This window comes from Anabrus simplex, chromosome 3, assembly GCF_040414725.1.
Source record: "Anabrus simplex isolate iqAnaSimp1 chromosome 3, ASM4041472v1, whole genome shotgun sequence".
NCBI lineage: Eukaryota > Metazoa > Arthropoda > Insecta > Orthoptera > Tettigoniidae > Anabrus > Anabrus simplex.
Genome location: NC_090267.1, coordinates 461,309,981 through 461,325,087, shown reverse-complemented (window position 1 = coordinate 461,325,087; position 15,107 = coordinate 461,309,981). Strand labels below are relative to the sequence as shown.

Genomic DNA, 15,107 nt, shown 5'->3' with positions numbered 1-15,107 from the left:
CAAAATTAGCACAAGTAGAGGTTTTGGTTCCTTCTGCACACAGAGCTACAAAGCTGTTACACATCAAACCGTACAGGATTACCCGGGCCCGTTGTTTAAAACCTGTGATCAAGCCACAAGAGTGAGATATTGTGAGTGGTATCTTGCATCATTGAATGGTCGTTTATTCGACCCACAGCTTGTGTTCTTTTTGGATGAGGACTGGTTTCATCTTAATGGTCGTGTGAAGTCATAACTCTAGCAATTGGTATGCAGAAAATCCTAATGGCGTTTATGAAGTCCCTCATTATGAAAGATGATATTTCCAACATCTTTTATAAGGTAAGATGTCACATAAAATTGCATACTTGCTTAAAGCAGGGCGATATGTTGCGTGCCTTCTACGCATTTCTGTTGAAACCATTCGAACATGGCCATATCCAGTTATATGTAGGTAGACATTTCCATTGTTTTCCACTTTGACAAGCCCCTGCACGAGTTGGAGCTGTCTGCTAACCTCATTATTTTTTTTGTTTGTCTGGATAACCCATTCCAATAATTTATTGATAATTCCTTTGTGAGCAACCCAGCGAATGGATATTGTGAACATAGCCATTGGACCTCGATTTACAGAGAATGCAAATTGCAGGAGCATTTCATATCAAAATTTCCACTAGCATTGGCACGGTGCTGTGTAGAACTTGTTCTTCAAGTTTTCGCACTATTTCCAGCTTCTGCTGTATTGTTAACACTACAATTTTACGTTTTACGGATATTGCTCAGCACTGTCAGGAACCATTGAATAACAGTACGTACTGAAGGCACTCGGTTATTAAATTTCGCTGAACTCCAACTCTGTCAACACAGTCTATACATCAAGCGTTTGAGTCACGAGTCACTGTTGTAATGTAGAGTCAAGTAAATATACGTTTTACTACTTGGAAGATATCTTGATTTTATTTTTTTCATTTTAAAGTGTATTTTTTTTTGCTAGCTGCTTTACATCCCACCGACATAGATAGGTCTTACGGCGACGATGGGATAGGAAAGGCCTAGGAATGGGAAGGAAGCAGCCATGGCCTTAATTAAGGTACAGTCCCAGGATTTGCCTGGTGTGAAAATAGGAAACCACGGAAAACCATTTTCAGGGCTGCCGACAGTGGGGTTTGAACCCACTATCTCTCGGATGCAAGCTCGCAGCTGCACGGCCCTAACCGCACGACCAACTCGCCCGTCAGTGTTAGTGGGAGGTTATATTCTGATTTACCAAAAAATTATTGTTAGATAGGATTAGGTTTCGTACCGACCTTTATACTTATTACCGTTAGTGTCAAAATTACTGAGAGGGTGGGTTAGGTTACTGTTCGTGACAAAATTTTGTATTTAATAGTGTAACAAAATTACAGAAAACGACTGGTCAGATTCTGGTTTACTAATAATAATAATAATAATAATAATAATAATAATAATAATAATAATAATAATAATCGTATGGCCTCAGCTACCGTGTGCAGACATTTCAATTTGACGCCATCTGGCTGTCTGCTCGTCAATTTCGACGTTCCGTTTTACTCTAGGCCCCCACTAGACGGCAGACCGAGTACACCGAAACTCTCTTGGGCATCTATGGCTGAGATTTAATGAATTTTGTCGGGTAAACACCAGAGATCTTTTACATGCCGACATCGTACGACATGGACTTTTTTTCTGCCCGTCAAAAATCCGACTACCTCTGCCGGGTTTGAACCCGCTATCTTGGGATCCGGAGGCCGACACTCAACCGCTGATCCACAGAGGCAGCTCTGGTTTAGTGGAAAGCACTCTTAGTGACAGGGTTAGATTCAGTAAGAGTTGCTTAAAAGCAACCTGTGGTTCATGCAGGGAGTATCTATCGCCACTTGTTGGCTGCTCTGACAGCACTCCGTGCTGAAGGTAGCCTGGGAGGAGGAGTGGATGCAGCATGTGATGACAATGTTGTTACTGCGCCAATTACAGATTCATGGTAAGACAGACTACTTTCAACGTGTAAACTCGTACTTCTTAAATCCTGAGAGAGAAAATTACCAACATACACCCAGAAATGCAGAACCGAGGAAAGACAATGGATTGGGATATAGTACCATATCTGAAGTACTTGTTTGATTTTTGTTTGCATGAAGGAACTTTACCAAATGAATGGAGAGTTGCTATAGTAGCCCCTGTATATAAAGGAAAGGGTGATAGGCATAAAACTGAAAATTACAGGCCAGTCAGTTTGACATGCATTGTATGTAAGCTTTGGGAAAGCATTCTTTCTGATTATATAAGACATGTTTGCAAAATTAATAAATGGTTTGACAGAAGGCAGTTTGGGTTTAGGAAAGGTTATTCCACTGAAGTCCAACTTGTAGGATTCCAGCAAGATATAGCAGATATCCTGGATTCAGGAGGTCAATTGGACTGTATTGCGATTGACTTATCTAAGGCATTTGATAGGGTAGATCATGGGAGACTACTGGCAAAAATGAGTGCAATTGGACTTGACAAAAGAGTGACTGAATGGGTGGCTCTGTTTCTAGAAAATAGAATTCAGAGAATTAGAGTAGGTGAAGATTTATCTGTCCCTGTAAAAATTAAGAAGGGAATTCCTCAAGGCAGTATTATTGGACCTTTATGTTTTCTTATATATATGAATGATATGTGTAAAGAAGTGGAATCAGAGGTAAGGCTTTTCGCAGATGATGTTATTCTGTACAGAGTAATAAATAAGTTAGAAGATTGTGAGCAACTGCAAAATGACCTCAATAATGTTGTGAGATGGACAGTAGGCAATGGTATGATGATAAACAAGGATAAAAGTCAGGTTGTAAGTTTCACAAATAGGAAAAGTCCTCTCAGTTTTAATTACTGCGTTGATGGGGTGAAAGTTCCCTTTGGGGATCATTGTAAATACATAGGTATAAATATAAGGAAAGATCTTCATTAGGGAAATCACATAAATATGATTGTAAATAAAGGGTACAGATCTCTGCACATGGTTATAAGAGTATTTAGGGGTTGTAGTAAGGATGTAAAGGAGAAAGCATATTTGTCTCTGGTGAGACCTCAACTTGAGTATGGTTCCAGTGTATGGGACCCTTACCAGGATTACTTGATTCAGGAACTGGAAAAAATCCAAAGAAAAGCAGCTCGATTTGTTCTGGGCGATTTCCGACAAAAGAGTAGCGTTACAAAAATGTTGCAAAGTTTGGGTTGGGAAGACTTGGGAGAAAGGAGACGAGCTGCTCACTAAGTGGTATGTTCGCAAGTAATCAGCTTCATTTTCCGTATCAAAATCTAATCACAGACAGTTACAATAATTGAAAATCTTCCAACTTTTTGATACTTTTTATTTGCCTTTTAGCAAATTTTTATTTGTAAACAGTACATGTTTCGTTCTCACTTGGGAACATCTTCAGCTGTTGTTAAGCTTAGGTGAATCGCTAAGTTTTTGAACATGTTATTTGCAAGTACATTGATTCTCTTAAAGTCTGCTAGAATACAAATTAAATTAAAATGATGTTAAAACAATGTGGGGGTTAATGGGTTAATGAAATGAGACTGGATGATTACATAGTTGGTCAGCTTAAAAACTATATCTATTCATTGGAATAGTTGTTAAAAGTTTCACTTTGTTACATTAAAAATGTCTGTTTGTCTTCCGGTTAAAGGTTTTAAAAATGATTGACTTCATGACACTGTTCAAATTGTTGTTGAATGTTATTTCTTTCACTCCTTCCAGGTAAGCTGTTATTTATTATGAGCTTGCTTAAAGAGCCCTAAATTGAGTCTAATGCGGAACTTTGAAGCTGATTGCTGGTCAATTTTTGGAAAGGGAGCTTCGTCTCAATTTCTTGCTGTTAGACTCCAATTCTACTGTGACTCTGGAGGGGGAACGTTTGATGCTGCTTTACGTCTAGTATAGTAATGGTGTGTGTTTTTATCTTTAGCTTCATTTTCCGTATCAAAATCTAATCACAGAGAGTTACAATAATTGAAAATCTTCCACCTTTTTGATACTTTTTATTTGCCATTACTATAATAGACGTAAAGCAGCATCAAACGTTCCCCCTCCAGGGTCACAGTAGAATTGGAGTCTAACAACAGCAAGAAATTGAGACAAAACTCCCTTCCCAAAAATTAATAATAATGTTATGAGACGCTGAGGTGCCGGAATTTAGTCCCGCAGGAGTTCTTTTTACGTGCCGGTAAATCTACCGACATGAGGCTGTCGTATTTGAGCACCTTCAAATACCACCGGACTGAGCCAGGATCGAACCTGCCAAGTTGGGGTTAGAAGGCCAGCGCCTTAACCGTCTGAGCCACTCAGCCCGGCTTCCTTCCCAAAAATTGACCAGCAATCAGCTTCAAAGTTCCGCATTAGACTCAATTTAGGGCACTTTAAGCAAGCTCATAATAAATAACAGCTTATCTGGAAGGAGTGAAAGAAATAACATTCAACAACAATTTGAACTGTGTCATGAAGTCAATCATTTTTAAAACCTTTTAACCAGAAGACAAACAGACATTTTTAATCTAACAAAGTGAAACTTTTAACAACTATTCCAATGAATAGATATAGTTTTTAAGCTGACCAACTATGTAATCATCCAGTCTCATTTCATTAACCCATTAACCCCCACATTGTTTTAACATCATTTTAATTTAATTTGTATTCTAGTAGTCTTTAAGAGAATCAATGTACTTGCAAATAACGTGTTCAAAAACTTTGCGATTCACCTAAGCTTAACAACAGCTGAAGATGTTCCCAAGTGAGAACGAAACATGTACTGTTTACAAATAAAAACTTGCTAAAAGGCAAATAAAAAGTATCAAAAAGTTGGAAGATTTTCAATTATGTAACTCTCTGTAAGTGGTATGTTCCGAGCTGTCAGTGGAGAGATGGGGTGGGAGGACATCAGTAGACGAATAAGTTTGGATGGTGTCTTTAAAAGTAGGAAAGATCATAATATGAAGAGAAAGTTGGAATTCAAGAGGACAAATTGGGGCAAATATTTGTTTATAGGAAGGGGAGTTAGGGATTGGAATAACTTACCAAGGGAGATGTTCAATAAATTTTCATTTTTTTTGCAATCATTTAAGAAAAGGCTAGGAAAACAACAGATAGGGAATCTGCCACCTGGGTGACTGCCCTAAATGCAGATCAGTAGTGATTGATTGATTGATTGATTGAAAGGAGATATTAAACGTGCATTGCAGTCTTTTATACTTGCTCGTTTGCCCAGTAATGGTTGCTGAATGTACAGAATAAAGTACCCAAACTTGTGTATCACACAATACTACAAGGATCACCATAGACCACCTGAGTAGAGCAGTTAGTCAGGTATCACTCTTCTGTGTCTGAGTATGGAAGTCAGATGTCACAAAGAGACAGTGTCATTTAAGATTAGTTCAATACGAGTGATGCAAGTCAGTAATTTACTAGCACATTAACAGCATTATTATCCAAAGAATAATTCTAGCACTCTTGTAACTGTTAGCAGACAAAGGAATGTTACAAATATAGCATTTTTATTGTTCTTATTATACTTTTGATTAATGCAGTTTTGATTGAAATTGACTTTCAACCTATTAGGTGGTTGTGTGTTCAGATCCCACTGGTATCCAGTTGGCCATTTTTGTTCTATACTTAACATCTCTTCAACATGTATTAAATGTACATAACACGACCTAGCAGGTTGAAAGTCGATTTCGATTACAATGTGGTCGTGAAAATTCAATATTCATTAACACAGTTTTGCATTAGCATATCATAAAAGAAGCTAAACCAGATGTTGTATTACTGAAATTTCCAGGTAAAAACCAAAAGAAGTTATTGAGCTCAAAGGTATTTTATGGACTCAGAGCTGAAATCACATAATAAGATATCTCAAAACGAGGAAAAAAACTACCCTTATATGCCCAGAAATGAAGAACTGAGAGGAGAGAATATTCTATGCACATTGCACTCTTTTGACCAGTAATGGTTGCCGAATGTACAGAATAAAGTACCCCAACTGGTGTTCTCTCATTCAATTACTCGGCAGAGACTGGAAGCTTCCTTGCTTAAGAGGAGTCTTTGTCATCATCATCATCATCATTTCCCATTATCCAGCTGTAGCCGGATAGAGGCAAATATGGTTCCTCTCCACTTTCTTTGGTCCTTCCACCACTTCTCCTCCAACACTGTGTCCCAGTCCAGGTTTCTTTCTCTAATACTGCATTGGATTATGTCCTTCCATCTCAATCATGGTCATCCGCGGCCTCTCCTTCCTTGCATTTGCATTTCCATCACCTGTTTTGGCATTCTTTCATCACTCACTCGCTTTATGTGCCCAAACTATCTTAGTCGGCTCTTCTCTATTCTATTATTCATTTTTTCCACTCCAATTTCTTCTTGGATTTTCTCATTGCTTATTTTGTCTCTTCTGCTCTTCTGTATCATACTCCTCAAGAACTTCATTTCGACTGCCTGTATTCGACTCTCATCCTTGTTTGTCATTGTCCAAGTTTCTGCTCCATAAGTTGTTATGGGTATGTAATACATCTTGTACATAGTCTCCTTTGCTTCCAGTAGCACATCTTTGCCCCATAACATGTTTCTTACACTACGACAGAAACAGCTTCCAGCTTGAATCCTCTTACTAATTTCAGCATCCAGTCAAGCAGTCTCCATTAATTCACTCCCCAGGTATTTGAATGTCTCCACTACTTCCGGGGGCTTGTCTGCAAGTCTAATCTGACCTTTCCCTGCTTTCTTCCCTCTAGTCATAACAAGAGTTTTACTCTTTTCTACACTTATTTTCAATCCACATTCTTTGATCTTCACATTCACCACATCCAACTCTTCTTGAACATTCATGTCCTCTTCTTCCCAAATCACAATGAAAATGAAGACCTACAGCCTGTTTTCCAGTCTTTGACCAGGTCAGGGATGTAATGAATGAAACAGATATAGGCTATTAGTACAATGGGGTCCCCACTCCCAAGGTGATTAATAATGACTGATAAATGCTATGAAATGATAATGGAGTGTGTTGCTGGAATGAAAAATGACAAGGAAAACTGGAGTACACGGAGAAAAACCTGTCCCGCCTCTGCTTTGTCCAGCACAAATCTCACATGGAGTGACTGGGATTTGAACCATGGTATCCAGCGGTGAGAGGCAGACGCGCTGCCGTCTGAGCCACAGAGGCTTGGTGCAAAAATTTGATGCAAAGGTTCGAGAAAACAGAAGCTTTACAATTTCATCATTAAGTTATGAGCTGCCTGAAATTTCAAGTAGTGTTCTTTACGAAATTGTGTCAGGACGCTTAGATTTTCAGAAGTTGTGCTCGTGCTGGGTACCAAGGATGCTGACAGAGTTGCACAAAACCAAGCGTGTAGGCAGTGCTTTGACTTTCCTTGAGCGGTACAGTAATGAAGGTGATGCGTTTCTAAGCCAAATTGTCACCAGCGATGAAACATAAGTTCCAAGCATATTAAGGTACTTGTCATATCGTGGATTCACACTACTCTTTTGTCGTAATTCTCCTACAACAGATTGTGTTGCTTTCCTCTGAATCTTTTCCAGTTCTCATATGAAGTTATCCTAGCGAGGGTCCCATACACTAAGTGGGGTCTTACCTAGAGTTGCCAGGGTGTACGTTTTTCCTGTATTCTCATGTTTTTTAAACTGTTAATTTAGCCTTATGCTTTTTATTTCCCCATACAACACTTTCTTCCTTTTTATAATATTTGGCATTGGCTTATAGTAGAACCTATAACAATTCTTCCCCTTAATAAAACAAAAATACACATTGTTTTGATTATCTTCATTATTATAGTCTCAGTAATGCAAGTTTGTCTTGCGCAATAAACTGATGTCTCGTATATCGCAGATTCAGAAAAAAGTTTAAAACTTTCCTGTGGCAAGACGAAGGCAGAAATGTTAATGAAAAACATAATAGCATCTAAAAGTATCAGTAATTTTATTAATATCTTGAAGGAATCCCCTGAAAGTAGTTTTTTCTCAGTAGCAGTTTTTCCAATAGAGGCCACAAAATAATGATGTTCTCAATTTGTAATTTGAAGCATTAGTAGGCGTCCAGAACAAACTGCTCACATTAATTGAACATTCTGATGAATCTTCAAATGCAGTAAAAAAGTTAATTGTCTGGACAGCCATGCATTAAACATTAATAATTAAACAGCATTTCGAACTTTGAAATAGGAATTAGAAAGATGTTTCTGAAAACTTTCATCTGGAGCGTGGTACTGTATGGAAGTGAAGCATGGACGATAACTTGCTCAGAAAGAAAGAGAATATAAGCTTTTGAAATGTGGTGTTACAGACGAATGCTGATGGATAGATCGAATCACGAATGAAGAGATACTGAATCGAATTGGTGAGAGGAGATTGATTTGGCTAAATTTGACAAGATGAAGAGATAGAATGATAGGACACATCTTAAGACACCCAGGACTTGTTCAGTTGGTTTTTGAAGGAAGTGTAGGCAGTAAGAACGGTAGGGGTAGACCAAGGTATGAATATGAGAAGCAGATTAGAGCAGATGTAGGATGCAATAGTTAAGTAGAAATGGAAAGGTTAGCACAGGATAGGGCAGCATGGAGAGCTGCATCAAATCAGTCTATGGACTGATAACTCAAACAACAACAACAACAATGCTGACAACACTAATGTGAATTTTGGCAGGAAACAATCTGTTTATCAATTGTCGCTTTCCAAGAATCCAAATCTGCATACTTCATAATGCGATGATGGAAGAGCTGGAAATGAATGTAGAGAATCTTGTTTTTGAAGACTATAACCATTTCTCTTTATCAGCTGAAAGGCATGATGAATTGAAATCATTTTTGAATTTATAGATTTTGAAATCTAAAGGCATGTGCTCACAAGATGGTTCTCATTAACTCCTCCCATTAACAGAACGGCTAAGTATTGGCCAGCAATGGAAAGCTATTTCAAGAGCATTGATGCCTGTCCAAAACAATTCGCATTGGTATTTTAGCTGAAGTCCAGAGAAAAAATTATTCCTGAAATCTATTTGCATTTTGTGTCAAATATAGTAGGTCAAATGCAATTAGTATCATAATACCTAGGAAAAAAGGGAGCTACGTATTACTGAATCACATAAGAGTCTGTGCATGATCTATAACAAGATCACAAAAAGAAATGAAATTCTACGGGAGTGAAACCAAGAAATGAATTAGAGGTTTCATCAATATCCCTTATGAAGATTTCACGTGAATTTGAACGTCTCTATGACACTTTGATGAAATATCTCAAAACCCATTATGACTTCTCAGCTTGTCATACGTATGAAAGGTTGGAACCTCTTTCTTTGAATGGGGAAATAAAATATTGTGACTTTGAACTTGAAGCTGAAATATTTGATCTACAAAATCAAGTAAACCTGGACCAGCTATACAAAGAATTTTGTGAGGTGAAAGATTTTACTGACTGTATCACTAAAGATGGTGATGATGGGTCTAAGTGGGTGAAATTCTTCATAACAATGCCTCAGAAAAGAGACAAATATCTCCTGGGTCTTATGTTTTATACTAAGCATACTAGGTTTGAATGCATTTGCTGATCGAGTGCTTTCGATGGTGAAGAACAAGTCAACTGACATTAGGAACAGGTGCTCACTGAACTCGTAAAATCAGAGTTTCAAACTGTAATACATCTGGCATGCCCTGCAAATAACTTTTTGACTTACTAAGGAATAACAGTAGATTGCTAGGTAAAGTTAAATCAGTTTCAAAATAACACAGTATTATGAAACAATAGGGTTTAAGACAGAAATGAGTGTGAGTTTTGATAAAAAATTACATTTAATAAAAATTATGAAGGCATGCCCTCTCCTTTACATCCTTACTACACCTAAGTACCCTAAATCTGTAAGCTTTATTTACAATCCCGTTTTATGTGATTATTGCAGTGAAGATCAATAATAACACTATTGTTTTTATGTCCCACCAACTACTTCTTGACACTTTTCGGAGAGGCCGAGGTGCCGGAATTTCATTCCGCTTGAGTTCTTTTGCGTGCCAGTAAATCTTTTTTTTTTTTTTTTTTTGCCATTTGTTTTACGTCGCACCGACACAGATATGTCTTATGGCGATGATGGGACATGAAAGGCCTAGGAATGGGAAGGAAGCGGCCGTGGCATTAGTTGAGGTACAGCCCCAGCATTTGCCTAGTGTGAAAATGGGAAACCACGGAAACCATATTCAGGGCTGCCGACAGTGGGGTTCGAACCGACTATCTACCGAATACTGGATGCTGGCCGCACTTAAGCGACTGCAGCTATCGAGCTCGGTCCAGTAAATCTATTTTTTTTTTTGCTAGGGGCTTTACGTCGCACCGACACAGATAGGTCTTATGGCGACGATGGGATAGGATAGGCCTAGGAGTTGGAAGGAAGTGGCCGTGGCCTTAATTAAGGTACAGCCCTAGCATTTGCCTGGTGTGAACCAGTAAATCTACCGACATGAGGTTGATGTATTTGAACACCTTCAAATACCACCAGACTGAGCCAGGATCAAACCTGCCAAGTTGGGGTCAGAAGACCAGCACCTCAACTGTCTGAGCCACTCAGCCCGGCCCAATGAAGATCATAAGAATGTTATTTGCTTTACGTCCCACCAACTGCTTTTATGGTTTTCGGAGATGCCAACGTGCAGGAATTTAGTCCAGCAGGAGATCTTTTACGTGCCAGTAAATCTAAAGACACGGCTGATATATTTCAGCACCTTCAAATACCATCGGACTGAGCCAGGATCGAACCTGCCAACATGGGGGCAGAAGGCAGCGCCTCAACCTTCTGAACCACTCAGCCCAGCATCAATGAAGATCACAAGAATATTATTTGCTTTACGTCCCATTACTTTTACGGTTTTTTGAGATGCCAACGTACCAGAATTTAGTCCCGCAGGAGTTCTTTTACGTGCCAGAATTTAGTCCCGCAGGAGTTCTTTTACGTGCCAGTAAATCTAAAGACACAGGCTGATGTATTTGAACACCTTCAAATACTATTGGACTGAGCCAGGATCGAACCTGCCAAAGTGGGGGCAGAAGGCAGTGCCTCAACCGTCTGAACCACTCAGCCCACCATCAATGAAGATCTTTCCTTATATTAATACCCAAGTACTTACAGTAATCCCCATGAGTTACTGTCATCCCATCAACACAGTAGCCTAATTAAAACTAAGAGGACTTCTCCTCTTTGTGAAACTGGCAACCTGGCTTTTCTCCCTATTAATCATCGTACCATTGTTTGCTACCCATCTCACAACTTTGTTGAGGTCTTTTTGTAGCTGCTCAAAATCCCGTAACTCAGGGATCTTCAAATCATGAACTCCGATCCGGATTCCGACCCCAATGCCTTTATCCCCAGACCTGCATGGTTTATACCACAGGTGCTCTCAGTGGTTCTTCGTCCCACAGCCTCCCAGCACTCTAAGTGGGCGATGAGTTAAGTGTGCCAAGTACCAAATTATGAGCCCAACTTAGCACACGGGGGTGAAATGCTGGCAACCAGGAATGAGTTAGATGGAAAATTTATAATGTCCAATAACAGACCATTTATACTGGTATTATAAATTTACTCATTCGGGACAAATATTTCAGGTTCCCAACAACAGGGTTCACCGGGTGAGTTGGCCATGCGGTTAGGAGCGTGCAGCTGTAAGCTCGCATCCAGGAGATAATGGATTCGAACCCCACTGTTGGCAGCCCTGAAGATTGTTTTCCGTGGTTTCCCATTTTCACACCAGGCAAATGCTGGGGCTGTACCTTAATTAAGGCCACGGCCGCTTCCTTCCCAATCCTAGGCCTTTCCTGTCCCATCATCGCTATAAGACCTATCTGTACCGGTGCGACGTAAATCAAAAAAACAAACCAGGGTTCGAACCCACTATCTCCTGCACCCCCCTAACTGCACGGCCAACTCACTCAGTTTTCTTTACAATACTTCTACAGTTTATCCCTAACAACTTTATACCATCCTTCAGTGTTCTTCCCAGAAATTTTCGTCAACCAGGTGGCAGGAATTAGTAGCCAAGGGGGGAATACTATGTAAAAAATGAATATGATAACATTTCAATTTATTTCCCTCAGGGCATTAAGAATATTATCAGGCAGGTAAACATTAACGGCATAGTGTTATTATCACGAACAAGACATAAGAGAGTATTATAAACTTTTAGTGTTCTACTGCTCGTTTATAATCAAGTAACACCGGGGCTTATGGCTCAGTTGATGTGGAGTGTCAAACGGTTTGTAATGTCATGTGGAATACATGATGCTTGTTGTTTAAAGGGGCCTAACATCCAAGGTTATCGGCCCATGTGTGGAATACAGTGCTCGCATGCGATTCCACGCTAATCCAGACAACACTAGTGCATGACACTTCGTGATAATGCACTTGCTTGATGAACATGGTGATGGACACACTCCATTTTTCACAATTAGAAGAGTGACAAATCTACTCACACTCTACAGTACTAAGGCAACTTCCCCGAGACTTACCAAAGTTGTGGAAAAAACCCACGTTGGCAAAAAAGACCCATTTTAGGACCATTGGCAATTAAACCTTCATATTGAAGTTTACAGAACATGTTATGCTTGGATTAATGAGGTCACAACATTCCATCAATGAAACACTGATTTACTGAATTTAATTCGTATTTACATTAAAATATGTATGTACAGAAAAAAAAAAACCATTGCAGTTAGAACAGTGTTTGTGACACACACGAAGGAAAACACTCACAAAGTTCAAAGAGACACAAAGGCATAAGCGACACCAAAAAGTTTGTTAAAATAAATTGTGCACTGTCAGCATTTCACAATAGGAACATATTCACTTCTAACTCTTATTTGTATCATTCACATGTACTTTAGGAGTCGGAGGAGCAACCGTAGTAGATAGAATGCTAGAATTAGTATCATCTGGCTCATGGAAGAAGTAAAGGAGAAATCCTGCAGCGAGCAATAAATGTAAACCTAATATGCCAGCAAGAACAAGGCATCGTTGTTCACTTGGTATGGCAGGCCAGAATGTCATCAACAATACAGAACCTGACAGGGCTGCACCAGCTCCAACTAATAACCACCGCAGCCATTCAATCTGTATTACCCAAAGGACAGAAACTGGAATGTATATAGCCAATGAATAACCATACACACAGAGGATCTCCAGGAATGTCATTCTTGTATCCTGACCACCACGCCATCGCAGAAAACCCCATAGTAACATTGGAACAAGCCATGCATAAGTGTAAATTGCAGTGGCTGCATATGTCACAATGTGAAAATTATATCTCCAAACGTAATTCTTCCCTGCAGTTTGGAGATAGTTTGCCAAATTTCCACTAATAGCGATGGTGAAGATGAGTGTCGTGCAAATCCAGAAAGGTCCATATAGGTCGGGTTTAGGTTTAATGTGATGTTGCAAGTAACTTACACCTGGACGAGGGATCATAGACCAAAGGATCCGATCAAGAACTCTATCAGTATCAACGTCAAATAATTGTTGATAATATTCAAAAGTCCAAAATGAAGGCGAAGATTGCCGTTCTGTTCCCTCGTGCAGAAGTTTGGACTCAGGATCACCTTCAGTGTCCGATCCTGGAGTGTCAGGAGAATGATTGAACGTCAGTGTATGTGAAGATCTCACATCGAGCTCAGCAGCTCCACCTCCCGATCTGTTAGTGGAAAATTCTTGAAACTGTAACTGGGACTCAGCAGAATGACTATCAATTTCCATATCAAGAAGAGACTGCTTTGACGATGCCATGTCATTAGATTTCCTTATTCGCCGACCACTGAGGTTGATGTACCGATGAAGAACGAATCAGCAGGAACTATTAAACAGTTCATACATATGCACTAAATGAAAAATATTTGTGTAAATAATTCATATTAGAGACCACTGTTGTTATAAAGCGGTCACAAAAACGTCATCACAATACGATACATTTGCGATAAGCAACATACAGTTTGGTGCAGTTGGCGGAACTGTATGACAATCTTCTAAGAATATCTATCATCTTAGCAGTTACTCCATGGCCAAAATGAAACCAACGAATTTTACTATTACTATAGCTCATTCCACGTTAAGAAAACAGTATTACTCTTATGAACCTACAAGAAGTGAACACACCCCCTGTGAGACACCCATAATTCCTTGTGATTAAGGGATATTTTACTGTACTTTGTAAAGTATTACGAAAGATAGATACAAAGTATAAGGCATTTTTGCCCGTGAATTATTAAAATAACTGCATAACATTTTCTTTTTCATAAATACATTTGTAGGGAGGAAGCACAATGGCGGCAACAGCCATCGCTTCGTTGCCTTCCTTTATTTTCCTTCTGTGTTGCTCTGATACACGCCTCGTGTAGTCTCTCACTGTGATCCGCCGGCAGCTCACTTCTGTAGTGAAGTCATCTACTGTATTTATTTGTTGCGTATGTGTTTTGAGGCTTTAAATCAGCGCGTAATTGTCTTGTGTTAAGTGAGTTATGCGATCAGCCTATGTGTTGGATTTCTTTATTTAACATTAATACTGTGATCTTTTGTTGAATAATCTACAGTATTTATTGCTGCGTCGGTTTTCTAGCGTTTATTGCCTGGGGAAATGTATTAAATGCAATTAAATGCACCCCTCGAGACGATAAACATTATTAGTCTATTTTCTCCCCCAGTTTGCCTTACACTTCAATGCAGAGGATTTTCATGTGCCTTAGTTTACCTCTGATTCTGTACAAACCAAAAATAGTCGCTGTAAAACTCCCGTCCTCTTTAGATCTCTTTAGTTCCTCTTAGTTTTTTCCGCATTGTCTTGAACTTAAATACTGAATTTCATAAATTTGTGTGCCGGCGTTTTCCCGTGATGGTGTTGAGTAGAGCCTTTCAATATGGCAACCCTGTTGTCATAACAGCAATACTGTTTTCTTAACGTGGAATGAGCTATAGTCTCCGCCGTCTCAATCCTATACTGCCTACTCCATGCTATGCGGTTAACATGGTGCTCACTTAGTGTCACAAACCTCTGATAGGGGCGCCAGTTAACCCACCCAGCTTATCCCCGTACCCACG

General features: G+C 39.4%; 1 protein-coding gene across 1 annotated transcript; it reads right to left on the bottom strand.

The window, feature by feature from the left end:
• Positions 1 to 12,667: 12,667 nt before the first annotated feature.
• Positions 12,668 to 14,016, bottom strand: LOC136867435 (protein YIPF1). Its single transcript, XM_067144638.2, has one exon. It carries the CDS (start codon positions 13,800 to 13,802, stop codon positions 12,873 to 12,875), a length of 930 nt encoding a protein of 309 aa, XP_067000739.2. The 5' UTR covers positions 13,803 to 14,016; the 3' UTR covers positions 12,668 to 12,872.
• Positions 14,017 to 15,107: the final 1,091 nt, after the last annotated feature.